At 38.1% G+C, this 27,248-nt stretch overlaps 1 protein-coding gene across 6 annotated transcripts in view; it reads left to right on the top strand.

Annotated features, from left to right (window-relative positions):
- Positions 1-27,248, top strand: part of CDC42BPB (CDC42 binding protein kinase beta) — a 126,998-nt gene that overhangs the window by 43,866 nt on the left and 55,884 nt on the right. For all 6 annotated transcript variants that reach the window (XM_067463009.1, XM_067463008.1, XM_067463007.1 and 3 more), the window contains exons 4-11: positions 4,379-4,474; positions 7,020-7,168; positions 15,826-15,919; positions 19,845-20,045; positions 20,597-20,845; positions 24,927-25,006; positions 26,360-26,526; positions 26,622-26,741. In XM_067463009.1, the coding sequence (XP_067319110.1) occupies positions 4,379-4,474; positions 7,020-7,168; positions 15,826-15,919; positions 19,845-20,045; positions 20,597-20,845; positions 24,927-25,006; positions 26,360-26,526; positions 26,622-26,741 (1,156 nt within the window). The remainder of the gene's footprint in view (positions 1-4,378; positions 4,475-7,019; positions 7,169-15,825; positions 15,920-19,844; positions 20,046-20,596; positions 20,846-24,926; positions 25,007-26,359; positions 26,527-26,621; positions 26,742-27,248) is intronic.

Raw genomic sequence — 27,248 nt, 5'->3', positions numbered from 1 at the left:
CTGTTGTTCTCAGCATTACTCTGTATTCGTTTACCAGACAGTCTGCCCTAGTTTTTTTTTAACCATGAATTATATTGGCTAGATTTTTGTTTACTATAAAACCAAGTTAAAGGCTACATGGAAGCTTCAGATTTCAGTTGCTGTGACTTACAGAGCCATATGCATAAGACATTATTCCAGACAAAGAATAGATATTTATGCATTTGAAAGTTATTTCTTCAAGGAAGATTGTTATTTGATGTGATAGAGTGGTAAGGAGACTGTAGCTCCTTAAATATATTTACTGAGAAGGTGTTTATGCAGGTAAAGGACTGAAGCATTGTTGGTTTGTCCTTAGAAGTCATATTTTGTTTAAAAGGCTTTTTGGGGTTTTTTCCAACTCTACGATTCTATGTTTGTAGAGAATTGCACATGAGATCAAAAAGAGCAGTAGTATTCAAATCTAGATTGCAACACATAAACGACTGGTTGAAAACAGTGATAAGTGTTGAAAGAATTTTGTATGACTATCTCCCACAACATAAATTAAGATTTTAGCACCTACCTCTTTACAGTTAAAAAGCGGTTCTGGAGGCACAGTTTTGACAGTAAATGCTTCCAGTCCCCCAAAATATCAGTTTCCATCTTCATTGATCCTGCCAGTGGAGGCCACCAAGCATTGTTTTGGGAAGGTAATGGAAATGGGCTTTTGAGTATGGCCACCTGTAATCTAGAAGGATGCTAGAAATACTCTTAGAAAAGTTCAAATGATGTAAAAGTTTACTATATTATTTACAATGTTGTTAGATAATGCTCTTACACATTTGAAGCTTGCATGTAAAGAAATGGGGAAATAGGTTAAAAGTGCCATCTTTGCAAACATTTTCATGGGTAAATCTGACTGAACTCAGTAGGAATTTCTTCTCAGTAATGTGTAAAAATGTGTTGGTGAGGGAATAATTATGTTAGTAGTGTGTTAAGCCACAAAAGGGGAATTGATGGCCACAAGAGGGGATTTGATGGAATGTTGCTTGCTTGTTTATTTGTGGAAAAGATATGAGACATAGGAAATGATATTCTTCACATTTTAAACCATTACATACAAGCAGATTATTAAAGTTTCAAGGAAAACAACTATTCCCTAGAATGTACTGTTTCTAGCTGAAAGCATTATTGATTAAATGCTTTTGAAATTATTGTTTAGTTGGAAACTTTGTCTATTGAGAGCTAGTGTGCTGTTGTGGTTTAAGTGTTATGCTAAACTTCCAGGATGCCAAGGTTCGGAATCCCTGCTTGGCTATACAAACCTGTTGGGTGATTTCCAGCGAGACACACTAAATCTCTCAGCCTCTGAGGAAGGCAGTGGTCCTTCCCTCCTCCAAAACAATTCTTGCCAAGAAAACCTTGTGATAACCTTAGGGTTACCATAAGCCTGAAACAACTTGAAGGCTCGTAATAGCTGCAGTTTAACGTTCAGCCAGTAACATTTACACTAAGCAAAATGGACAATAGATGATGATGATGATGATGATGATGATGATGATGATGATGATGATGATTATTATTATTATTATTATTATTTAGATCCCCTCTCACCCTGAAGAGGACTCAGAGTGGTTTACAAATTGATAACAATTATTCTGTGTCTTTGTCAAGTTCGCTCTTTTTTCTCTCCTGTAAATGGCAAAATGTTGGTTATCATATCAGTGTCAACTGGCAGATAAAGAAGTCTTGCTCAACTAGACAGAAATATCAAAGGTGAAATCTGGTGAATATCTAAAGAGAAAGTTAGCCTATCTTGAATTTTGCAACCAAGAAGCAATATTTGGCCTCCCTTTCTGAAAACTAGTGTTTTTTTATTTAAACTGATGTGACTCTACCTTTTATGCCTGCAGTGGTTTTTTTGTAAGTGATTAATTAAGATGGTAGTAAGTGCTTTTCGTACAATTCTAATTTGCTCCCCTTCCCAAGACTCTCCTCCAAAGTAGTCAGAGCCCTTTAAAAGTTTAACATATTTTGGAAACAGGAGGAGGGGAAGAATTAGGGTCAAAAGATTTGTGCCTCATGATTTGTATCTCTAGCCCTAATTTCCTTTTTTAAAATGTCATCATTTTTACGTGAATTTACACCCAAATGGTTTTTGTTTGTATTTTAAACAAACTTCCTTGCCTTCTAGAGGGTGATGAGTGTATATCATGCTGTGGTTTTGTAGTGGTTAATTTTAGCATTCCTGTAGAATCTCTTCCTCCAAAATTTACAGAAACTACTGTCTTATCAGTGAGTGCTCCTTTTTCCTGGCTAGCTGAGAACCACCAAGTTATGTATCAGAAGGAATAAGACAGCACCCACAACAAAATATTGCAGAGTATTTCCAGCTTTAGATAGAAATACTATCTTTGCTGGAGGAACCCTGTTACTTGGGCAAGAGAGAAAAGGGCACTTTTTTCTAATTGTTTCTTTCTTACTTACTGTATCTTAGTTACATCTGTATCTTACTTTTCCTCTTGTGAGAGAAAGACCACATACAAGATTCTTCCTGCATTTCTTCCTCATAATGATTTTATGAGATAGAACAAGCAGAAAATGACTGCCCTAAGGAGTGAGTTTTGTAACTCAGTGGGACATGAACCTGAATCTCACCAATCCATATCTTCTCAGTACTTTTCCTATACCCAAAAATTCAGTTAAAGTTGTTAGTCAGTCCTAAACTTTTGTGCATATTAGCATGTGTATTTATTTTATTGTATTATATACAACCTTTTTTCTAAAAATGGGACTGAAGTTACCTCAGAGTAAGAGAGAGTGATAATGATAAAAATACAATTAAAACACCAAAAAATCTCTATGTGTGATGGATGGATGTACGTTCCACCTTTTTTCTAATGAAGGACCAAAACCAGCTTGCAACCTGTTTCTGGAAGATGAAAAGGGCAATCCAAATTTAGTGAGTTTTTTGGACACTATCTAGAATCAGAGACAAGGGCTTCATGCTCAGAATTTCCTTAAAGGTTTCTTGTCCCTGGTTTTTAGTTCTTTCCCTTCCAGCTTCAGCCAGACTAGAGCAGTTTCTAGAGCCCATTCCTTTCTCTGTTTCTGTTCTTTGATCTTGTATTTCTTTGTTCTTCTGGATTAGCATTGTCAGTGATAGGAATCATGCGGCCCTCTATGTGTTTTTGCACTGCAAGTCCTAGCAGCATTAGACAGCATAGCCAATACCAAGGAATGCTAGACTTGCAGTTCAAGTATATCTGTAGGGACATACAATTGGCACCTGTGCTATACTGTGTTTCTTTAGATTTTTCCATTTCCTAGGGCTGTAAAAAAATCCTCTTAACCCCTGCTTAAATTTTCTTTTTTCTCTGTCTCTGCTATGGGTACTGATGCGAGAAATGACGACTACCTAGAAATGTTAAAGTGCAATTAAATGAGAAGCACAACTTAAAATGCATGAATCAGAAGAACACAAAAGCCACCTGGAAAAAACACCTCTTCCTCAGCAACATGTCAGCTTCCAAAATCCTGTCTGAATAAAAACATCTTTACTTGACCTCTTTGTTAAGCTGTTTATAGAACTCTTCAGACAGGCCCAAAATACAGAACCTGTTGCTTTTTAGTTGAGATGTCCAAACAGCGCCTCGGGTAAAAGTGAATTAATGCAGAGTAAACTATGTTTTCCCAGTTTACTCCACATTAATTAAACACCTCTAAAGATGTGGACCTTAAAGATGTGGGGAGGCCCTGCTCTCGGCCCCGCCTCTATCACAAGTGAGATTGGTGGGAACGAGGAGCAGAGCCTACTCGGTGGTGGCCCTTCGCTTGTGGAATTCACTCCCCAGGGAAATTAGGTCATCGACATCCCTCCTCTCTTTTAGAAGGAAACTAAAAACATGGATATGGGACCAGGCCTTTGGGTAATCTGGCAGATAGATAAAGGACAATGATGACTATAATTGATAGGATTTGACAATGTGGAAGGAACTTGTGGATTCTGAGCTGGCGAACATTGAGCACTAGATTGGTTTTATTGATTGTGATGTATAATTGATTGTTTTAATTGTTTTATAATTGCTGTTTATCTTATTGTTTGTGTTGGCATCAAATTGTGCCTTTTGTAAGCCGCCTTGAGTCCTCCCTCGGGGGATTGAAAAGGGCGGGGTAGAAATGCGCGAAATAAATAAATAAATAAATTCTAACGTTCCCCTTTAAATCTATGGGGCAAATCAGTACTAAGCTAGATGCTTTGAATTCAGTATGACAAGCTGGGACTCACATTTAATTTCCGAATTAATTCAGTGTGTTTAATTGTGTAAGCTATAAATCATTTGAAAATTCACATTAAAATGTCCTGCAAACATATATCATTTTAAAACAGAAATCCCCTTTGTTATTCCACATTTAGACTGCTTGCTTTCGAGAAGAGAGAGATGTTTTGGTGAATGGAGATTGCCAGTGGATTACTACATTGCACTATGCCTTTCAGGATGAAAATTATTTGGTATGTATAAGCAACAAGCCTTTAAAGAAGTGCACTTCAACACCTGGTTTCTCAGTTGGATATTATTTGGAGAATTTAAAATATTATCTACTCACCACTGTGTCATTTATTTTCCTCTCTAGTCATGTTTGATTTTCATTAAATGTAATGAGTTTCTTAATTTGATGAAATGAATAATTGGTCAGCTGAATGCTTGTTCCATAGCAATTTACCATGGCACAGTAGCCTTATGTGTCATTGTATATGTAAGATTACAAGATTGATGCTTCTATCCAGGGTTGGGCCTGAACATTAAATAAGATGTGGTTTAATTCATGCTCAGCCATCTTGCTTCAGTATTTGATGGAAGGGGAAACTGGAATTCTTTCCAATGAAGCCATCTTTATGGCACAAACCTTTGCTTGTTTGCTCATGAGAATGTCTCTTTGAGTTATGCGAGGTTTACCAAAGGTAATTGTGCTTAATATTACAGCTATAGTGTATGTTTGAATTGGGCCAAAAGGTGGAAAATAGCTACTTTGCCCAAGGACTATTGCAGACAAAATGCAAAGAGAGATGACTTAGAATGTGTGGGTTGATTTAGTTCTTTTAGGAAAGTAACTTGGAAAGTTACAAGTATGGCAATTGTGATTTCAGATCTATAAAACAGATGGAATCTCCAGAAATTTTGCACAAAGTTGTTATAGCAAATGTTAAAACACTGGCTTTTTCCCCATTAGATTTTTTAAAATATTTTTTTATATTTTCAGACCAAACACATTTAGTCCACATTATCACTTCACTTTATGATTAAATATATGAGTTGAAGCCTTAAAAGTTGATACTGTGATATGATTCTAATTCTTCAACTAGAAACCCCTGTCAACTTTTAGAGTAAGATGTAATAATATATAGCAGAAAGGAATTTTAATTGCTGATTTTAGCTTATTGTTGATTTTTAATCAGTGTTTTGCTGAGCTGTATTTTATATCTTGTATTCTGCCTCCAGAGATTCTATTCTGCAAAAATGCAGCTTTAAAAACATTTTCTTAATTTAAAAATCTAAATAGAAGGACTTATCACCCTTCCTTTTCTTGCTGGTGTGTGCATCTCTAGTAATGCAGTTTTTTAGTTCTTATTTTGTATAATTATTCTTTTGTAGATGGAAAGTGGGATTATTTTTTTCTGCTCTGATTAATATGTGGTTTGAAGACAAAAAATATAAGAAAGATTCATTGAAATGAAGCTTTCAAATATAATCGTTACATCCAGAAAGCAGTGTCATCAGTACTGACTGAAAGAAAATCCTGGGGATCATCCATGACAAGCAGTCAGTATCCCTGCCTTTTGGCTGACCTATATTTTCAAGCAGTATTCTCTTGAGTTAATTGCTTGTCAGAAACTTATAACACCAATCTCCTGAGTTAGCAGTGCCTAAAAGCATCTTTTACTGAACCTAAAGACCCTGTAGATCCTGGACCCCTGTTTTTATGGCTAAATATTTATATTTGGACTCCACTATACATATTCTTAGAAGCTATTTAACTAGAAGCTTTACTAGAAGAGTAAATAGCTCTTTGTACTCTCCTCCCATGTCTTGAATTTAGATTATAAGCCTGAGGGCAGGGACTGTCATGCTGATCATCTTTGTATCCCACTCTGTTGGAAGCCTTTTTGGCTAAAGGGTGACGTAGAAATTCAATAAACAAATAATAATTAGACTGCATACAGTGGTTGCTATCACCAGTTGTGGTCAGTCAAGCATGAACAATGTCAATGAACCATTTGTTTGACTACAGTTATCCCTACCATTCTTCCATGAAAGTCAAGCCTGTGGCCTAAATCTAATATAGTAAGAGTAGACCAACTGAACCACTAGGGAATGGATAAGTTTACATATATAAGTTCTGAAATTTGGGCATATCTAACAATTTGGTTTGGATCATTGTCTATATGGTTTCATATGTGGTTTTCCACCCCGGCATTAACTAGTCTAGTGCTGGACTTGCTTACCTTTAGTACAGTTGTGTTATGTAGTTTCAAGACAGTTATTTGACACTATTGCACTTGACCATTTCCTTTCACATATTTTATTAACTTTTATCCATGGGAATTTTAGTGTTTTCTGCCAGGACCACCACTGACCATACAGTTGCTTAATTTACTTATATATGTATGTGTGCATATACAGTCTTTAACTGCATCATTTAACTATTTTCAGAAACGGTATACATGCATTTATTTATTTGTCATTTATCTTTCCCTTTTCGCCCAAGATAAGATTCTTGACAGTTTAAAAATATCAAGCTAAAACAGCAATTTACAGAAGTTAAAAAATTATACAGCATTCTTTAAAATTATGACTATAAGCCGTTAAAATGTGACTATAAGTGGTTTAGACCACTTAAAACATACATAAAGCACAAAGAATAAACGGTTTGACTCCCAGTTTCCAGAAATGCACTTTTCTTTCTTGTTGTCCCATAACTTCTATAGATAATCAGTTGTGACTTGGTTCTAAATTGACTCTTACCTGTACTGTATATTTACTGTTACGTTTCTTTAGTACTTAGTAATGGACTACTATGTGGGTGGTGATTTGCTGACACTACTTAGCAAGTTTGAAGACAAGCTTCCTGAAGACATGGCCAGGTTCTACATTGGTGAAATGGTTCTTGCTATACATTCCATCCATCAGTTACATTATGTGCACAGGTAAGGAATGCTCCTTTCTACTGGGAGCTAGTCTTTATAATTATTGTTATAAGGCAATCTGTGTAACCTACCTGTATGAGAGGAACTCCTGTTCATGTTGCAATACAAACTATGGCTTTTTGTAAAATACACTAAACTGTACAATACATTAGGTAATGCTGTACCATTTATATGCATCAGCCTCTGCTACATCCATGCACATTTAATAGTACCCCTTTGTAATTTTGTTTTGTTGCTTTACTTGTAGTATTTCTTACTTTTACATACTTCGAAATCTTCTTGAGTGTGCGGCTTCCAATATTCATTTTGTTGCTGTCCCATATTGTTTGGCTGCTGTCCTTTTACTTTTAGAAAAAAAGTAATCCTGAAATGTCACCTCAGGTGATAGGTAGATGTACATAAAACTAAGAATTGTTTTTGTTTTCCTTTTTTGCTTTCCAGTGCCTCCAATATTTAGCAGGAAGTGCTTCACTGCTTCTGATAGTTTTGTTCTTATCTCCCAGTGTTCCAGGAAGTTTAGAGCCTTTATTTAAAGTTCTACATTTAATTATCAAAACTGAAAACATCAACTTTCAAAAATATGTGGTTTTTAAAATTCTGCAGAACTTTCAGGGAGAGAAGTTTTGTAGTGTGAATATGTAATTGAAGCCAATGTTGATTGGTAACAGATAGTCAGCACCCCTATAGACATACAAAGTTCACAGCTGCCACAAATACATATGCAAGGAAATTGTGTATTATTACATCATCTGTAAAGAACACATATACCAAAACTAACTCATTTGTACATGGGCCCAAAATCAATATGCCCACAGTATTTGATTGTTGGGTAGGATGGAAAATAAAAATTAATAATGGTAGAACACACAGGGAAACTAGAAAACTGTTGGATTTAATTGAGATGTCAGTCTTTAAATTCTCATTGACTAGTTTGTTCTTGAAACTGTGTATATTATAATTTAGAATCAGTACAGAAATAAATGGCATTTAGTAGTCTAATAGAATAGTATCAGAAATGTCAAAAAATGCATTTGTCACTATTTTTGTTGTTATTCCCTGTGATTGCAAGTACATTGTATGTAATATATTGTATATTGTAATTGTGTCCTTGGCGGCATTGAATTCTTGTCTTGTAAACTGCCTCGAGTCGCCAGAAGGCTGAGAGGGGCGGTATAGAAATGTACTAAATAAATAAATAAATAATATATATAGAAGCTTCAACAGGTTCTGAAGTCACCTTTTGCATAGGTAACTGAATACCAGATCTGATGTTGGTATGATATTAAAACAGAATGTATGTGTATTTTCAGGACAGCTAAAAAATTGAACCCATCTAGATTGACTGTATATGCACACAAAATAATGCAGGCCTCTCATATTTATAGTAATTAATCATGCATGTCCCTGCCCCCTCTTCTTTTTTCTTTTTGGAATCTCTGTCAATATGTATTGGACCTCTAGGTTGCCATGCAAAATGGCAGTAGATATTCAGGTTCTGGATTATTTTATAATAGAGATTTCTGTATGGGACGACTGCAAACATTCCTTAGAAATGGGGGTGGTATTACATTATTATTATTATTATTATTATTATTATTATTATTATTATTATTATATTTATACCCATCTTTATCTACCCAAAGGGGACTCAAAGTGGATTGACTTAAAAGCATTAGTAAAGAATTTAAAATATACAAATATATAAACATTAAAACAAAATATACAAACATTAAAAATTTACAGTTAAAATCACAGTTAAAATAGTAGAAGAAGCAGTTGCTGGGAGCATATCATTTGATCATTTTTAGCATTCCAATAATTTTCTTCTTGGACTAATCTTGATCTTGCTAGCGTAATGTGACTTTTGGTGACCTTTTAAAATTACTGCCGCTTCAGGAACTCACTTAAGGACTTTTTGTATTGCTGAGGGCAAGATAGAAAATTGGCCTTTAAAGCCAGTTTTCTGGAGCAAGCAAACTGGTGACTTTCAGAAATGTTCTGTACAGTAGACTCTCAGTTAACCGGCAATTTATGGGAATTGCTAGATGCTGAAAAACTTTAGTTTTTGGTTACTTGAGAGTTACTATTAAAATTGGCCTAATACTATATCCCATAGTATGCCATACCATAAACTCTGTACTGACTTGATATTGAAATACAGTAGTAATTAAAACCAAATTAAGACAAATAAAGGCAAAATTAATATAACAGTTGTCTGCGTTCTGGTTAACTAAAGGGTCTACTGTATTCACTTTGCTGTCTTAAGAATGTTATGGCTTATTTTACTGCAATGTTGGGAAACAGTCCTTATACTGGTTCTTTCGCCTTCTTTGTGTATTTGAGGCAAGGCTTGAAGAAACTGTCAATCCAACTTCACAACCAAAAGTGGAAGAGCTAGTCCCTCCCCCCAGTTCCTTCCTGCGTTGCTTTGAACAGAACAGGACTTTCCTTTTTCCGGCACGTCAGATGTTCAAATATTGTTGAATAAGCTTTATTGCTTTTCTTTTTTTAGGCGAATTACTTGGTTGTTTTCAAATACTGCCCTTTCTTTCAAACGTTGCTACCCTACTGGGGACAACTAGTTTGTGGGGAAATGGAAAGCTTTCTCACCCCTAATCTCTTCTTGAGTGAGGAGTTAAATGGTGGATGGATAGAGGTGTAGATGTGCTCCAAATGAGCCTAAAAGGCAGACCGACCTACCCAACCTTGTTCTGTGCTGTAGAGATATGTGATGCAGTGTGTGAACTGGCAATGAACAGCCATGTCTGCCTGTGAGTGTGATTGTGGCTGTGTAGTGAGTGATCACGATGGTTCCATTTCTCTCCCAAATTGCACCATTGAATCACTCTCAGGTCAGTTGGGACCCAGGGGCGTGGGGGAAATGGCAGTGACTACAGAGGACTCACACAATAGCAGGAAAGAACATGTTGGGCACAAAAACGCAAAGCAGGCCTGATGACTATGATGAATATGGGTCCTCTATGTCAGGGGTTCTAAAACCTTTAAGGCCATTGTGCCCTTTCAGAAGGAAAAGTTTCTCATGGAGCCCTAAGAAATTTTTGGACAGGTGCCAGATTACATTTTCAAATTTGACAGATGGACTGGGCCAGTGATAGATGTATGGAGAATGTCTGTGTGAAGTAATTGGGAAAAAATAAACACATTCCTATGCACACTGCACATATCTTGTTTGTAGTGCAGAAATAAATAAATAAATAAATAAATAAAGAATAATACAATATTTAAAGTGAAGTACAATTTTAACCAACATAAACTTAACAGTATTTCAGTGGAAGACCCCAGTCCAACCCCTTTCTGCTGTGCATGAAGAGTATAGTCAAAGCACCCACAAAATATGGCCATCCAGTCTCCGCTTTATGATAAAAATAATAATTACAATAACAACAGCAATCCCAGGGGCCATCCAGTCCAACCCCATTCTGTCATGCAAGAAAAGCACAGCCAAAGCACCCCCAGTAGATGGCCATCCAGCCTCTGTTTAATGATTAGTAGTCTAAGTAAGTTAGTAGTAGTAATGATAGTAGTAGTAATTATTATATGATTAGTAAATAGTAGTAGTAGTAATAACAGCAACCCCAGGGGCCACCCAGTCCTACCCTATTCTGCCAAGCAAGAGAGGCCTTGCGGCAGCTGCAGCAGGGCCCCCAAGGCCTCATGCAGAGGAGAGCAGAAGGCCCAGGTCCTAGGGCATCGCAGGAGAAAGAGTGACAGGAAAAAGAGTAGCACTTGTTTTGTCGAAGGCTTTCATGGCTGGAATCACAAGGTTCTTGTGGGTTTTTTCGGGCTATAGAGCCATGTTCTAGAGCATTTCTCCTGACGTTTCGCCTGCATGTATGGCAAGCATCCTCAGAGGTTGTGAGGTCTGTTGAAAGTAGGAAAAATGGGTTTATATATCTGTGGAATGGCTGGGGTGGGGCAAGGAGCTCTTCCCTGCTGCAGTTAGGTGTGAATGTTTAGCTGATCACCTTCATTAGCATTTGAAGGCCTGCCTGAGCCTGGGAAAATCTGTTGCTGGGAGGTGTTAATCTGTGCCTGGTTTTTTCCTCTCTGTTGTTTAGCTGTTATAATTTTAGAGTTTTTTAATACTGGTAGCCAGATTTTGTTCATTTTCATGGTCTCTTCCTTTCTGTTGAAATTGTCCACATGCTTGTGGATTTCAATGGCTTCTCTGTGCAGTCTGACATGGTGGTTGTTGGTGTGGTCCAGCATTTCTGTGTTCTCAAATAATATGCTGTGTCCAGGCTGGTTCATCAGGTGCTCTGCTATGGCTGACTTCTCTGGTTGAAGTAGTCTGCAATGCCTTTCATGTTCCTTGATGCGTGTCTGGGCGCTGCGTTTGGTGGTCCCTATGTAGACTTGTCCACAGCTGCATGGTATACAAGTAGCACTTGTTGTTTGAGGCTTTTTAGAATCCTTCCTGCCTTTTGTTGATGGGTATTAGTGTTGTTTGAGTCAAAGTTAGCATTTTGCATAGGTCTGGAGCTTGTTACTGCATCACTAGATGGAGAGTCTAGCTCTCCTGCCTAGAGTGATGAAGTTTGACAGTTTCTTTAAACCCTGTCTCAAAGATACGAGTAGCAACACCCAGTATTAGGATTCCCTTTCCACCACTGCAGAAAAGAAACCTTCATGGTGAGTGTCAATGTTCAGTTCTAATTGCATTATATTTTACTGTCAAGAAGCTATATTGACTTAGCATTTCTTTTTACAATATAGTCATATTAGAAGTTATGTATATATGCAATACTTTAAAATATTTTTTCTGGCTTTTCAGTAGTTACCCACTTTTTTTTTCCTCTTCTACTATGGGAGGAAGTGAAAGGCAAAGTACGTAGCATACCCTTTCATTGTTAGAATGCCTATTCCAGAAACTGGAATTGTTTCCTCTGGGAAACAGAAGTGTGAAGAGAAGCATGAGAAATGTTGCCCTCAATACAATGTGAGAACTGACTAAGTTGTAAAACTGATATCATGACATATATTTTCCCTCATGAAACAATTGCGCTGTTGCATCAGGTTTGGGGGTTGGAGAGGGGAGAAGGCAGGTGTTAAGGGAAATCACTTAATACAGAAATTTATACCACCATTTCTCTTGTGATTTTTGAGGGGCTCAAATTACAGTGTTCTCTATGCATCGTATTTTATTTTAAAGGCTGGGATGGTGATTTCTTCAATGTTTGAGGAAATTCCAAATTAATAGCCAATGGATAGGGATGATTTGCATATTTAGTTGCATAGATTTACTCTGTGTTTTGAAATTTAACAAGCTGATTCTATTTCCAACAAGAGTAGACCCGGTGAATCTGAGATAAATATCATTGATTCATTGAGTGTATTTGGAATTAACAACTAGATTTCAGATAAAATTACATTTTCAAGCTATATTCAATTTCTATAAGATGCAAATAGAACACGTTCGATTTAAACACAAAAAGCATCTATTCTCATTTGCTGTCAGCTGGAGAGAAGAGATGAATCTGCACTTTTGCAAGTGCTTGAGTTTGCAGTCTTTACACGTTGCTTTGAATGAGTAATCCCCTGTGCAAAATAAGTATATTATCTTCAGTGTGCTGAAATTTCATGTTGTATAATTTGTATTTGGAAAAAATATAACTTCTTAATTGGATTAATATCATGGTGGTGATGTTTCCAAAATCCTTTCTATTTGGTATTTCAACTCCTTTTTTTCGGCATATTTTATAAAACTCTTTCATTTCATCTCTTATTATAGAATATCTCTTATTATAGAATATACAAAATATTATCTTGTTTATCTCATACCATGCTGAAGATGATTGGTGTTTTATATAAATTTGCATTCATATTTTCCCATGCTTTGTTTTGCTATTATTGTTTGTTTATATAGCACAATCAATGTTATGGTGTTTAACAAGTAAAATAACTAAAAACAATGGGCCCTGCCCAACACATACAACCTCTTTCTCTCTTACACACACATGCACACACACACACACACATACCCTCATAGAAAGAAGGGATAATAAAATATAAACCTATACAATATAATTCTAAAACAAATTAGTCAGATAAAGCATAAAAATACCATATAATATAAAACAAACTGGTAAATACCTGCAGTCAAAACATGCAAGGTTACAAACAATAAGAGAATAAGTAAATTAAGCTTTGAACAACAAGGAAGTTTTAAATTGAGATTTGGCAATAATGAGAGAAGATTCAGACTGCAATGTTCAAGGAGAAAAGTTCCAAGAATATGGAACAGCAAATGACAACTCGACAGCGCGCTGTGAAGCATTTGCTCGGTTCTTTGCAGACAAAGTCGCTTTGATCCGCTCTGAGCTGGACGCCACATTAGATGCAGTCTCCGTGGATGTGACACAAGCACCTGCTTGTCAGTTTTTGTTGGATTCTTTTCAGTTTGTGAAACCCGAGGATGTGGACAAGATACTTGGAGGAATGAGGCCCACCACGTCCATCCTAGACCCCTGCCCATCCTGGCTTCTTAAGGAGGCCAGAGGGGGATTGGCCCAGTGGGTAACGTTGGTGGTTAATGCCTCCCTTCGGGAGGGCAAAATTCCAGCGAGCCTAAAACAGGCTATTATAAAGCCGCTGTTGAAGAAACCATCACTTGACCCCACTAAATTGGACAACTTTCGGCCTGTTTCCAATCTCCCCTTTTTGGGCAAAGTCATGGAAAGCGTGGTGGCCTCACAACTCCAGGTATTCTTGGGAGACACGGATTATCTGGATCCGGCACAGTCTGGTTTCAGACCGGGACATGGTACCGAGACGGTCTTGGTCGCCTTAGTGGATGATCTGCGCCGGGAGCTAGACAGGGGGAGTGTGTCCCTGTTGGTGCTCCTGGACCTCTCAGCGGCCTTCGATACCGTCGACCACGGTATTCTTCTGGGGCGCCTTGCAGGGATGGGCCTTGGGGGCACTGCTCTGCAGTGGCTCCGGTCATTCCTGGAGGGTCGCACTCAGAAGGTGTTATTGGGGGACTCCTGTTCAACGTCGCAGCCGTTGACCTGTGGCGTTCCTCAGGGTTCCATCTTGTCCCCCTTGTTGTTTAACATCTACATGAAGCCGCTGGGTGAGATCATCCGGAGTTTCGGGGTGCGGTGTCACCTGTACGCAGATGACGTCCAACTCTGTCACTCCTTCCCACCTGCTACTAAGGAGGCCGTCGAAGTCCTGAACCGGTGCCTGGCCGCTGTAATGGTCTGGATGAGGGCGAACAAACTGAAATTAAATCCAGACAAGACAGAGGTACTCCTGGTCAGTCGCAAGGCCGAACAGGGTATAGGGTTACAGCCTGTGCTGGACGGGGTCGCACTCCCCTTGAAGGCGCAGGTTCGCAGCTTGGGTGTGACCCTGGACTCATCGCTGAGCCTGGAGCCCCAGGTTTCAGCGGTGACCAGGGGAGCATTTGCACAGCTCAGGCTCGTGCGCCAGCTGCGCCCGTATCTTGGGAAGTCTGACTTGGCCACGGTGGTACACGCTTTGGTCACATCCCGCCTCGACTACTGCAACGCTCTCTACGTGGGGCTGCCCTTGAAGACGGCCCGGAAGCTTCAGCTAGTCCAGCGCGCGGCAGCCATGTTGTTAACGGGAGCTGGACGCAGAGAGCATACAACGCCTCTGCTGTCCCAACTCCACTGGCTGCCGATCTGCTACCGGGCCCAATTTAAGGTGCTGGTATTATCCTACAAAGCCCTAAACGGTTCCGGCCCAAAATACCTTGCAAACCGCATCTCGGCCTACGGGCCCACGAGGGCCTTGAGATCATCCGGGGAGGCCCTTCTCTCGGTCCCGCCCGCCTCACAGGCACGTCTGGCGGGGACGAGGGAGCGGGCCTTCTCGGTGGTGGCCCCCCGGCTGTGGAACACTCTCCCTGCTGAAGTTAGACAGGCGCCCTCCTTGATGGCCTTCCGTAGGGGCCTAAAATCATGGCTCTTCGAGCAGGCCTTCAATTGAGTATAGTTAATTGACACTGGAATGAATTAGGACTACGAATTTTGGCTATGACCCCAGGACTTGACGAAGCGGATTTTTAGTATAAGTATATGTAGTGTTGTATTTGTCTGGTTTGTATGTCTAGACTCGCTGTACACTGTCTTCTTTGTTGTTGTTCACCGCCCCGAGTCGCCTTCGGGCTGAGAGGGGCGGTCAATAAATGCAATAAATAAATAAATAAATAAATAAATAAATAAATAAATAAAGCCAAGCCAGGGAGGAACTCCTAGTTGGGTAAAAAACCCAGCATTCAATTTGATTTTGAATAGCAAATCTGAGGAAATTAATAGGCATATATTGCATATCTACTTTAAAAACTCCATTTTATTATAAAATTGTGATGCAACATATATCCTACATTTACAAACAAGGTGCTGTAAACTATATTTCAGAGGACAGAACTGGCAAAACCACCTCTGGGTATTCATAGCCTAAGAAAACTGGTTTAAATGAATGAGGTTGCCATTGGGTGACAGGCAGTTCGAAAGCACACACACACACACACACACACACACACATACTGAATGTTCCTGTGTAATAAAAAACACTGTTGATTTCTGAACTTGATTATTAAAAGCTCAATTAAATTAACCTAATATATATTCAGTTTGAAAATATGCCTTTTCTTTTAAAATCAGAGATATAAAACCTGATAATGTTCTGTTGGATGTGAATGGCCATATACGCCTGGCGGACTTCGGATCATGTTTGAAGATGAGTGAGGATGGCACTGTATGTATTAATAAAATTTTAATTATAAGACTTGTTAAACTATCTGATACAATGGCTTTGTGTTAACATCTTAACATTTGTAAGATACAGGCTGTGACATCTGTTTATAATATTAATTAGCCAGCAAGCTGCTGCAGCTTCACTAAAGCTCGTGTATTATTATTTGAATAAAGTAAAGTTAGAATTCTAATAGCTATTTCTTTTTAACGTAGAACTTAAGTTCTTCTTCGTGTTCTCTATGACTCGCACATATGGTTTGCCCTGTTTCTACATTCTAATCTGTGGAAATTTCTAGAGCCGTGTTTGAGTGATAACCTCACCCCTTTGCTTGTATGTGTATAAGCCATGTGTTCATACCAAAACCAAGTTTCCATTTGCCCTAAAGAGTTTATTCAGGAAGTGTTTAACCTGTGGTGTGGTCCCTTATACATATGGTCATATTTCCTCTGTCTGGGTGAGGACCATATGATTGACTCAATCACAAATTGGCAGGACTTTACCCAGCAAGCAAGGTATAATAGACCTTTCTGTATTAAAACTCGATAGTTGAAAAGAGCCCACCAGAATGCAGCTCTTCCAGCCCATAGTAAGGTACTTCATATGACCTCTGTTCTTATATGCTCTCATCCATCTTTGACTATGAAGTATCAGCCTTTTGCTTCATCAGTCCAAACTCAAACCTCTACTTACTGCTCAGGCTTCTTTGCCTACATTTTAACACCTGATGCCCTGAGAAGCCCCTATATCTTCTTCAAGGATGTAGAAATAAGAGATTCCCCCCCTTCCCAAATTCTGGGAAATCTCTGGAGAAGCAGCTTCAAAAGGAAAGATATCCATCTCCTCCAACTAAAGGATTGACAAACTGTCTGATAAACTCAAATTAAATGGCTTCTGGACAACTTTTTTATTTCCTGGAATCTTGCCATCAGCTGCCATAAGATTCTCAACACTAAGAACTATGGCCACTGACAGAGCATATTGGGGTTCACAGGATCTTCATACACTTTCTTGATACAGAAGTAGATTATTATCCTGAGATTTTTAAAATCATATTTCTGAATTTTCGTGTCTTCATCCTACAGTTATAGAAATTCAAGCTATAGCTGCTATTAGCAAAACTGTTTGCACTCTCCACCTTATTAATGGGATAGATAACCAACATGTTTGTGTGATACTCATAATTGGGATTCATGTTACAGTGATTATTCAGTTTGTAGTCTTACCTCCTCCCCTTGCCACAGCCATCATCCCTGGGCTGCTATTTCCATTGCATTTGGCGATGTTTACATTTCCTCCATGAGTTCCACTAGCTCCTTTTTGTCCAGCCAAGTTAGCCTCTAATCATTCCTTCTTCTACTTGACACGAGTGTGATCCTGTTCCTGATCAGTGCACTGGCAGTATTATGGGCTGACTCTTCCTTTTCTTACATCTCTATAGGGGCATGTAGTCATTTGGGTGTTGGACTAGAACCCTGGAGACAACAATTCATATTCCACAATCAGCTTTGTGGAAACCCACAAAGTGACCCTAGACAAGTTATACTATCTCAGCCTCAGAGGAAGACAATGGAACCTGTTGCCTAGAAAATCCTATATCAGGGTTGTTATAAATCAGAAAGGACTTGGAGGCACACAGTAGCAGCAGCAGTGAAGCCCTCTTCATGGAATCTCCCTCCCTAAAGTATCTTATTTCTACCTCAACTAGACTTTGGTTCAGCCCCCAACACTTTCTTTTTTTTCCCTTGGACATCAGAAAAGTAGTCCTGTTTTGTATCACTGGAACAAAATAGCTCTGGAAGACCTCATACATTTGTTGCCTAGGACACATATAAAAAGGAAAAGGCAATCTCATCTTAGCAACTCCCATTGGGTATTTGTGACTCACAGAGACCACAAAAGAGGAAGAACAGGTTGCCTACCATAAGTATGGTTCTTTCACTCACAACTTGCCCTCTTCATGTCATCCCTTGATGCAAGCCACACACCAAATGTAGAATTTCTATATGTGTGAGTGCACAGATGACAATAGAATCACACTTAGAGGTGAACAACCTGTTTATACCTTGATAAACAAGAGTTACTTTATGTGAGTCATACCTTTCATTCACCTAACCCAATATTGTCTACACTGACAACACCTCTGAAGAATGTTTCAACATGAATTGTCCCCAGTGCTATGTAGCAATGCCGAGAACCGAACTTGAGGTGCTAATTTTAAAATACAAAGTATGTACCCTTCTATTCAGATATCCTTCTGAACGATGGGTCTAGGTTTTCCTCCTGTCTACATATAATATCACTTCATTCAACAGAGGTCTACAGTTTTTGGGTGGCCTTGGATGTTGAGGCAGGAGTTATAGTTGCCTGTTTTTCCACTTGCTCAGATTCCCCCACTCATTCACTGTTCCTCTACCTTCTTGAGGAACATAGTCATTACCAAGGCAAATGGTATGGGAGGAGGTTATGTTGCTCAGAGATGGACACATGGTGATAGGCAGTGGTGTTTCAACCCCTTGCCCATCTTTTCATCTCTCAAGGTGGAAAGGCCAGGGGAAATGGGTGAAAGGGATCATTGATTTGGTCCAAGGGACTTGTAGCACCATTGGTGCTTTTGCCATATATCCGCCAAACAATCCCCACTCTTCTTCCCAACTAGGAGTCAGTTTTGAAGGTGGTGGGGATCACCATGTTTGGGAATAATGGAATGAGGTAGCTGCTTACGTGTGCATATGTCTGTTTCTGTTCTCATGTTTAAAGAAACTCTTGATGAAGATTACTTTTTACAAAAAAAAAATACTGTTGCAAATTGCACCCTATATTTGAACTTTACAGAAGTATATGAAACTCAAAGAAACCAATTTGGTAAAACTAGAAATGTTAATATACGTTTTGGTATAGTCTTCTCTTATAATGAACATTGTAAGAACATATGCAGCAAAGCTGGCTTGAATGTGAAAAAGTACTAGCCAAATTAGACTTGGAAAAGGATCGTTTCTTGCTGTCTTCTCCCAACTGTAGCCCCCTTAAATTTGCTTTTTCATTCTGTCCCACAGTGATGAGAAGGAGTCCTCTGCCCTCAGAAATTTTTACAAGTTTATAAGGTGAAAGAGGAGCTAGAGTGGGAAATCTCCTTTTGATCATGGTTTTAAGGATGAGAAAGAATTGTATTTTGTTTTACAAATTAGCAAAGTCTGCTGTCTTCATATCTCAATAATCCTTCAAGTTACACGGTAGAACATAGGTTCTCTAGAGGAGAATATCAGGACATCTGTCCAAGGGTTGAATCTGAACAAAAAAATGTGATCCTAAACATACTAGCAGATCTACTCCAGAATGTCAGCAGAAGAATAAATTCTGTCTTCTAGAATAGCTGAGTCAAAAGTCTGTATAGAAATCCCATCATAGTGTTGTGGCTGACCTGAATCAAACTGTTCAGTGAAGGAATAATTGAAGTAATTGTGTAAGGAGGAATGGTCCATAGAGCCTTAAACTGGGTTGTTGTAGGTTTTTTCGGGCTATATGGCCATGTTCTAGAGGCATTCTCTCATGACGTTTCGCCTGTATCTATGGCAAGCATCCTCAGAGGTAGTGAGGTCAGCTTGAAACTGATGTTAGAAACTAACCAACAGATAAAGGAAAAATTACTTGATTGAATTTCAGTTCAGTGATATACAATTAGCACTGAATCTAAAATTTCACATACTTCTTCACACATAGCTATGGCCTGTTGAACCCATCTTTGATAAATAAATTCTGAAAACCAACCATATTTATTGTCCTTCATTTTGAATTATCATATTAAATTAAAAGCTAATAATGTTTTAAACTGGATGTAGTCTTAAAAAAGGTTCGCTTTTTCTCAACTCCAAATTAATACAGAGTTGGAAGAATTTGTCTAATTCTTAGTATTTATTTTACTTTAAAGGTGCAATCTTCAGTTGCAGTGGGCACACCTGATTATATTTCTCCCGAGATACTTCAAGCAATGGAGGATGGCATGGGGAAATATGGACCTGAGTGTGACTGGTGGTCTCTGGGTGTCTGCATGTATGAAATGTTGTATGGCGAAACTCCATTTTATGCAGAATCACTGGTGGAAACCTATGGGAAGATTATGAATCATGAAGTAAGAGCTTTCAGATTCTACATTCAGTAACATGCTAACTCCTCTTATGTAGAAAGTATATCTTTAAACTATTGTGTCAGGATTCCAGGAAGGGTTTGTTGTCATTTTTGGAGTATGATTGAATGGTAGTAATGATTTCATGGCTCAGTTAATTTTTAAACAGACCTTTAAAAACCTGTCTTTTTAAAGAAGAGACTAATGTTCAGAAGTTAATGGATGTAGATTTGCCTGAGTGTTGTTATGATATATTGGAAATATACCTGGTTTGCCATTGCTGAAAGGCTTTGTTTGCGGCTCAGGCATGTACTTTGTGTTCTAGAGGCACTATTCTAAATTGCTTAGTGAAAACACATGTGCTCAGAGGCAATTTATATGAATTTAAACTAACAGAAACTAATATTTTGACCCCTTCCTGTTAACAGGTTTATTGACAGTTTAGTTTCTGTTGTGTTTTAACTTGCAGTAAGTTTATTCAGAAATCCTCCTTTAACCTTTTATCATTATAAAAAGTGGAAGTTTTGTTCCATATTTCTTTTTTTCTGTTTATTTAGGAGAGATTCCAGTTTCCATCACATGTTACTGATGTCTCTGAAGATGCAAAGGACCTAATCCAGCGACTTATCTGCAGCAGGGAACGTCGTCTGGGGCAGAATGGAATAGAAGATTTCAAGTCACATGCATTTTTTGAAGGACTCAATTGGGATAATATCCGAAATCTAGAAGCACCTTACATTCCAGATGTTAGCAGTCCTTCTGACACATCAAATTTTGATGTGGATGATGATGTTTTAAGAAACCCTGTAAGTTATTCTTTTATTTTCTTTGAGAGGAATTCTAAAGTACTCACATTTCCACAGGATTTCTGTTACTTTCTTGGTTCTCACCTTTGAACTGTGTGATCTGAGCACCTTAGAGTTCATCTAGTTCTTGCTGCAGTAACATTTTACATAAGGATCAGTACCATATACCATCCCGTATAAGTCAAGGGCAGGTTTTCAGGGGCCAAAATCATGAATTTTGATATGACCCTTAGATAAGTGATCATTCTACTGAGAGGGGAAAGCACCACTGCCATTTCAAGGGGACAGCTGCCCCTGGCTGTCCACCATTTTCCTCCCAGACATTCAAAAAGTCAAAAAGTGGTGTGGAAGAGGCAGTAGTCAGTATTTCTTTTAGATTCTACTGCACTTTAATGCTCTACTCAGAGAAGGCAGTGGTTCTTTTATTTTTAAAGAGTTACATTACAGTACTCCCATTGCCCTGTGGATAAGTTGATGCAGGTTTTGTTTTTGTTTTTTTGCATTTATGTTTTGACTGAAATTGATAGACGTGTACATGGGTATATAGTGTAATTCTTATATGATTCAGGTTGCTTATGTTTGTTTTACAGATTGTCAATCTACTTTGCATGTCATTATTCATCTGTTTTATTGTGACAGAGTCATTTTATGTATTACGCAAAATTGTGTGAGGTATTCAAATTCTTTGGTGTAATACTTCACAGTGTAGGGAGAATATAATGATTGAACACAACATAAACATGGATAATGTACATATTGTCATGAGAAAGATACTCAATCCAAAATTGAAATAGAATTTAAAATAGATGTGTCAAATATAAACAGCATATATATACACAAGTTAACATGAAATTCAAAGTGCAGCATGTTTTGACCTAAGAAGTCTTCTTCAGATCTTACAAGTGAAATAATATAGTAAATAGTTATAATTCCAGGAGGCTGATTGTTTACATTCTTGAAATTCCACTATTCAGTCTGGAGTATAATATTTACATGTGCAAGATTAGTCCGCCAGTACAAGAATCTGGAGCAAAGGTAAGTCTGAGAGCTTGGAACATTAAATAAATCACTCTGAATCTTGCTATGGGGAAAAGACAGGATATATATAATAACAATAGCAGGTTAAATATAATTGTTAAATATAATTGAGCATTAGACATTGGGGAATTCATTTGTTGCCATCAATACTATTCAATTCATGTAGGTTAGGTTGTCTTTTAAAAAATACATACCAAAAATGATCCATTGACTCTGTAGACAATGACTTGATTATTGTCATGGTTGCACTTTTGGTGCACATTTTATTATTGATGCTTGTAAAAATGTTATTTTTGTCATTTTAAAATTGCCTTCCTTCCATTTAGAATATTTCCCTAGATGGACTACAAACCACGTTATATAATTACTCTTGTAGAATGTAAAATGCAACATCTTCCAGATTAAAAAAGACAATCCCATAGTAGGGGATTTCATCTTAAAACCTGATCAATTAAGTTTTCTCACTTTTCTTTCTGTCCACACCAAAAATTACTGTATATACTCTACTATAAATTGGTTCCGGGTTACCTGTACCATGACCTGGGAATAGGTCATGGTCAGGTTTTGGGGCCCAAAATTACTGAATTTATTATAGACTATGAATAAGTCAAGGATAAAATTTAAGAACATGTAATAAAGGACACAAAGCAAAGGAAATAATGCCAAAGAACTTACAAAATTCTAGCAGGTGTAACTGTATGTGTTCATCCTAAAGGCTGATTGGATAGGGAAGAACTAAATTGTGACCATGCAATGTGTGGAAGGTTCACTTTGGATCACTTACATTTCTTGTGTGGTGAGCTGGGAAGACGACAACACCAAGTCCAGATCAAGCCATGGCAGATGGCTGGGTGTGTTGACATAACGGATTGCTGAAAAGCAACCCAGCATACTTCTTTTTATAGAGAGATTCGCCATAGCTCACCATAAATTATACGACACAATATTGTATTTTACACATTTATATGCAGTTAAACCCAATTGAGGAGCTACTATGCACTGTGATTCTATTTTAACTGCCATGACTGCATTCTATGGAATCCTGGGGTTTATAGTTTAGGAATGCACTAGAGTTTTCTGGTGCCAGCCAATTTCTTCAATGAACTTCCCTAATCAATCTTATGGCTTTCACCAGAAATAGTTCTTATCTTACTATCATGATGAGGAATGTTGATGATTTTTTTTAAAAAAAAATAACTTGATGATTTTTAGATTTAAATGTGCATGCTAAATTAATTTTTAAAAATTGAAATACAGTAGTTTCTTTAACTGTAAATGCAAAGATTATTGTCAATGATAGTGATGATGATTTTAAATAACCTGGATATGAGTATGTAGTCACTGCATTTCTTCACCTTCAGTTGTTGTCATTGCTGGAACTTTGTGTGAGAGCTGAAAGGCATTGTAGTTGCAAAAACAGCTACAGAGTTACACAGGCAGGTTACCTACTTACTTACTTTTTTTACTTAGGCGATCCCTCGTTTTCCGAGGAGGATTGTCTTCCAGTGTTCTTGCGGGTCCGTATGTGGCTGTGGAGCCCTATTCTTGCTCTGCTTCTTCTTCTGCATTGGTTTCCAGGTGGAAGGCGGTCTCGGTCGGGGTTGGCTTGACATGCCTTCCTCTTGGCACACTTCTCCCTTTCGCCCTCCACTTGATCCAACTCTGCTTTTGATCCAACCCTGGTTTTACCACTTACGCTTTTTTAAAAAGGTTTTTTCCCCCTTTAGAACTGGATATGATTGTTTGCATATATTTGCTGACAAAATATTAGTAATTCACTTTTAGTTGTGGGAAAAAATCATAGAATCATAGAATCATAGAATTAAAGTTGGAAGAGACCTCATGGGCCATCCAGTCCAACCCCCTGCCAAGAAGCAGGAATATTGCATTCAAATCACCCCTGACAAATGGCCATCCAGCCTCTGTTTAAAAGCTTCCAAAGAAGGAGCCTCCACCACACTCCGGGGCAGAGAGTTCCACTGCTGAACGGCTCTCACAGTCAGGAAGTTCTTCCTAATGTTCAGATGGAATCTCCTCTCTTGTAGTTTGAAGCCATTGTTCCGCGTCCTAGTCTCCAAGGAAGCAGAAAACAAGCTTGCTCCCTCCTCCCTGTGGCTTCCTCTCACATATTTATACATGGCTATCATATCTCCTCTCAGCCTTCTCTTCTTCAGGCTAAACATGCCCAGTTCCCTAAGCCGCTCCTCATAGGGCTTGTTCTCCAGACCCTTGATCATTTTAGTCGCCCTCCTCTGGACACATTCCAGCTTGTCAATATCTCTCTTGAATTGTGGCGCCCAGAATTGGACACAATATTCCAGGTGTGGTCTAACCAAAGCAGAATAGAGGGGTAGCATTACTTCCTTAGATCTAGACACTATGCTCCTATTGATGCAGGCCAAAATCCCATTGGCTTTTTTTGCTGCCACATCACATTGTTGGCTCATGTTTAACTTGTTGTCCACGAGGACTCCAAGATCTTTTTCACACGTACTGCTCTCGAGCCAGGCTTCACCCATTCTGTATCTTTGCATTTCGTTTTTTCTGCCAAAGTGGAGTATCTTGCATTTGTCGCTGTTGAACTTCATTTTGTTCTAATGTGTCCACACATCTTTATACTTAAATTCATGAACTCATAAGTATTGTTGGGTTTACAATATTCAAGATTTACAGTAATCTGGAAATATTTTAAAGCCATTATTCATAAGTATTTTTAAAAAGCATTGTAAGTATATACAGTAAAAGAACAAGATATAAGCTCTCTCTATAAAGCAAAACTAAATAATAAATTTAAAGATAATAAAATCAAATGTACAATAATTTGTAAATTAGTATTTAAATTATTGTTTAAGAAATATTTGAAACGGCATTGCTAAGAAGCTTAATTTAGATCAACAATTTAAAATTTCATAAGCTGCCTTTTGTGGACCTGAAAGTTGGTTTTAAAAATTGTTTCAATAAATATTTTGAAATCAGCCTCCTACAGATTTTAATCATTCCACATTCTACATTCAAGTTTCATTTTGTGTTTCTTTTTCTACAGGAAATGATACCACCTGGTTCTCACACTGGCTTTTCAGGATTGCATTTGCCTTTTGTTGGTTTTACCTACACAACTGAAAGGTGAGTGAAAAGGTTATCAGGGATAGGGGTACATGCACATTCGACTGTATGCATTTATCTTTCTACTACTTATTGAGTTGTAGAATGAAATGCTGTAGTCCACTAGCTAGGAAATTGCTTTTATCCTCTCTATATCCATCTCAGAATGGTGTACATGATGTACCATTGCCCTGTTTTATCCTAGCAATAACTATGTACAGTAGATTGTGCTGTGCATTAATTACTAATTCAGAACCATTCAGTAAGTGAACTTCAGAGCTAAGTGGAGAAAGAGTTCCTGGTCTGACATTTTTCCCTCTACATCACATTAATTATTATGAGGAATAGTGATAAACTGAGTCTTTATCTGTGAGTTGTAATATAGAGTATTAACATTAGTTCATCTTTTTCCCTCTAAGAGAAATATGGAGGTTGGAGATATCTGATAGAGTAATGTCATAAATGCGGATGGCAGTGAAATGCTTAGTCAACTCATTGGTCTGTCTAGTCCACTACTTTCTATCTTGGCTGACCGTAGTCCTGCAGTGTTTGCAGCAGGTCCTGTTACCATTTTAACTGGTGAAACTGGAACTTGAAGCATTCTATACCAAAATGATATGACGTGGTGTAGTTTTATTTGAGAGACTAAAGCAGAATAGGCCTGGTTAATATTTGGATGGCAGACCACTATGTATACAGCTAGACAAAAAATAGGTTTGAAACTCTGAGGAGCCCCTGCCAGTCAGATTTAATACTGGATGAGATGACCCATATAATAAGTCAGGTTCATCTGTTGTGCAATCCTGGATTTTTATGATGAGTTCTTTCACCCAGTGACCATGCAGTGCTTTTCACTACCAAGGAGAGCTCTGTGGAGTATTACATACTCATGCTAAAAAAAGGTGGACAAGTGGTAGTGAAAACCACATCATTCTTTCACTCTGTGCTTCTACCAATGAAATAACCAGTTGAGGGAAAGAGATCTTCATCCCCACTGAAGCTCAGGAAACATTCTCTGGAACTGGTTTTCCTATAACTTGGAGAGCTAAAGGAGGGAGGGAGATGAAGGCAACTACCACCAGAGCATTGCTTTTAGCCTTCATCCCAAAGTAATTCGGAAGTTGTTACTGTGATGTTTTCCAAATACGTTTGCATATACCGCCTGAAGTGAAGGAAAGCAAATTGCATCTTATTTTTGCCATTTTATTTGCCATCCAAGTCCTATAGTAATGCAGTAGAAAATGCAAAGATATTTATTTTATCATTGAACAATTTTTCCCACACTTCTAGTTGTATTGAATTTCCAAATGACACCTGCCTTTTAGCATTGAATGTGTTGAATAAAACCAGTGTCGTGCTGTCTTGGGGTTCCAGTTGTTTTTCAGATAGAGGTTCATTCAAGAGTGTGATGCAGTCCAGCGGTATAACCAAAGATGAGGACGTTCAGCGGGACTTGGAAAACAGCTTGCAGATAGAAGCATATGAAAGGAGAATACGAAGATTGGAGCAGGAAAAGCTAGAACTGAGCAGGAAGTTGCAAGGTATGTCTTCCTCCAGTGTTTCATGCAACAGAGCAATAGTATCTGTCTTTTTTATTTTTATTTTTTACTAAAAAACATTTTTCATTCAATTTAAGAATCTACTCAGGCTGTTCAGTCCCTTCATGGTTCTGGTCGCATAACGGTAAACACAAACCGGGATAAAGAAATAAAAAAGTTAAACGAGGAAATTGAACGCTTGAAAAACAAAATAGCAGGTATGTGCTTCACATATTTTAATAGTTTTTTTCCCTAGTTCTGGAAGAAGTGCATAATAATTTCAGTGGCTAAACCTTAATCCTCACAAGGTGTGCTTCACTCAGTTTGCTGCTGGATCTTTTATATGAATACCAAGGCAGCTCCTTGTCTAAAAACCTGAGATATTACATTCTAATATTGCTTTGGAGAGTTGTGTAACTGCAATGTTAAGTAATACTTAGATGTTTGAAAAAAAAACTTATATCTCTACTAAAGCTTCCTTGAAAAAGATAATGGTTCATTCCCACCAGAGCTTCAAGAAAGAAAGCAATTTTTGCAAGTTTACATAGATTATTCTTTTGTCTTCTCTCCTTTCCAGTAAAATCCCAGGATATCCTCCTCTTCTTAATCCTGCTACTTCCCAGGGAGGGTAGAGTCTTTTTATGGAATCTTGTGCAAGTGGCTTCTATTAAAAATGTACCATATTTTTCTTTCTTTTGATAACATACAGAGAAATGTGAAAAGCG

This window comes from Anolis sagrei, chromosome 1 (genome assembly GCF_037176765.1).
Source record: "Anolis sagrei isolate rAnoSag1 chromosome 1, rAnoSag1.mat, whole genome shotgun sequence".
Classification (NCBI taxonomy): Eukaryota; Metazoa; Chordata; class Lepidosauria; order Squamata; family Dactyloidae; genus Anolis; species Anolis sagrei.
The sequence above is the reverse complement of the archived record's forward strand: the minus strand, read 5'-3'. Positions and strand labels throughout refer to the sequence as shown.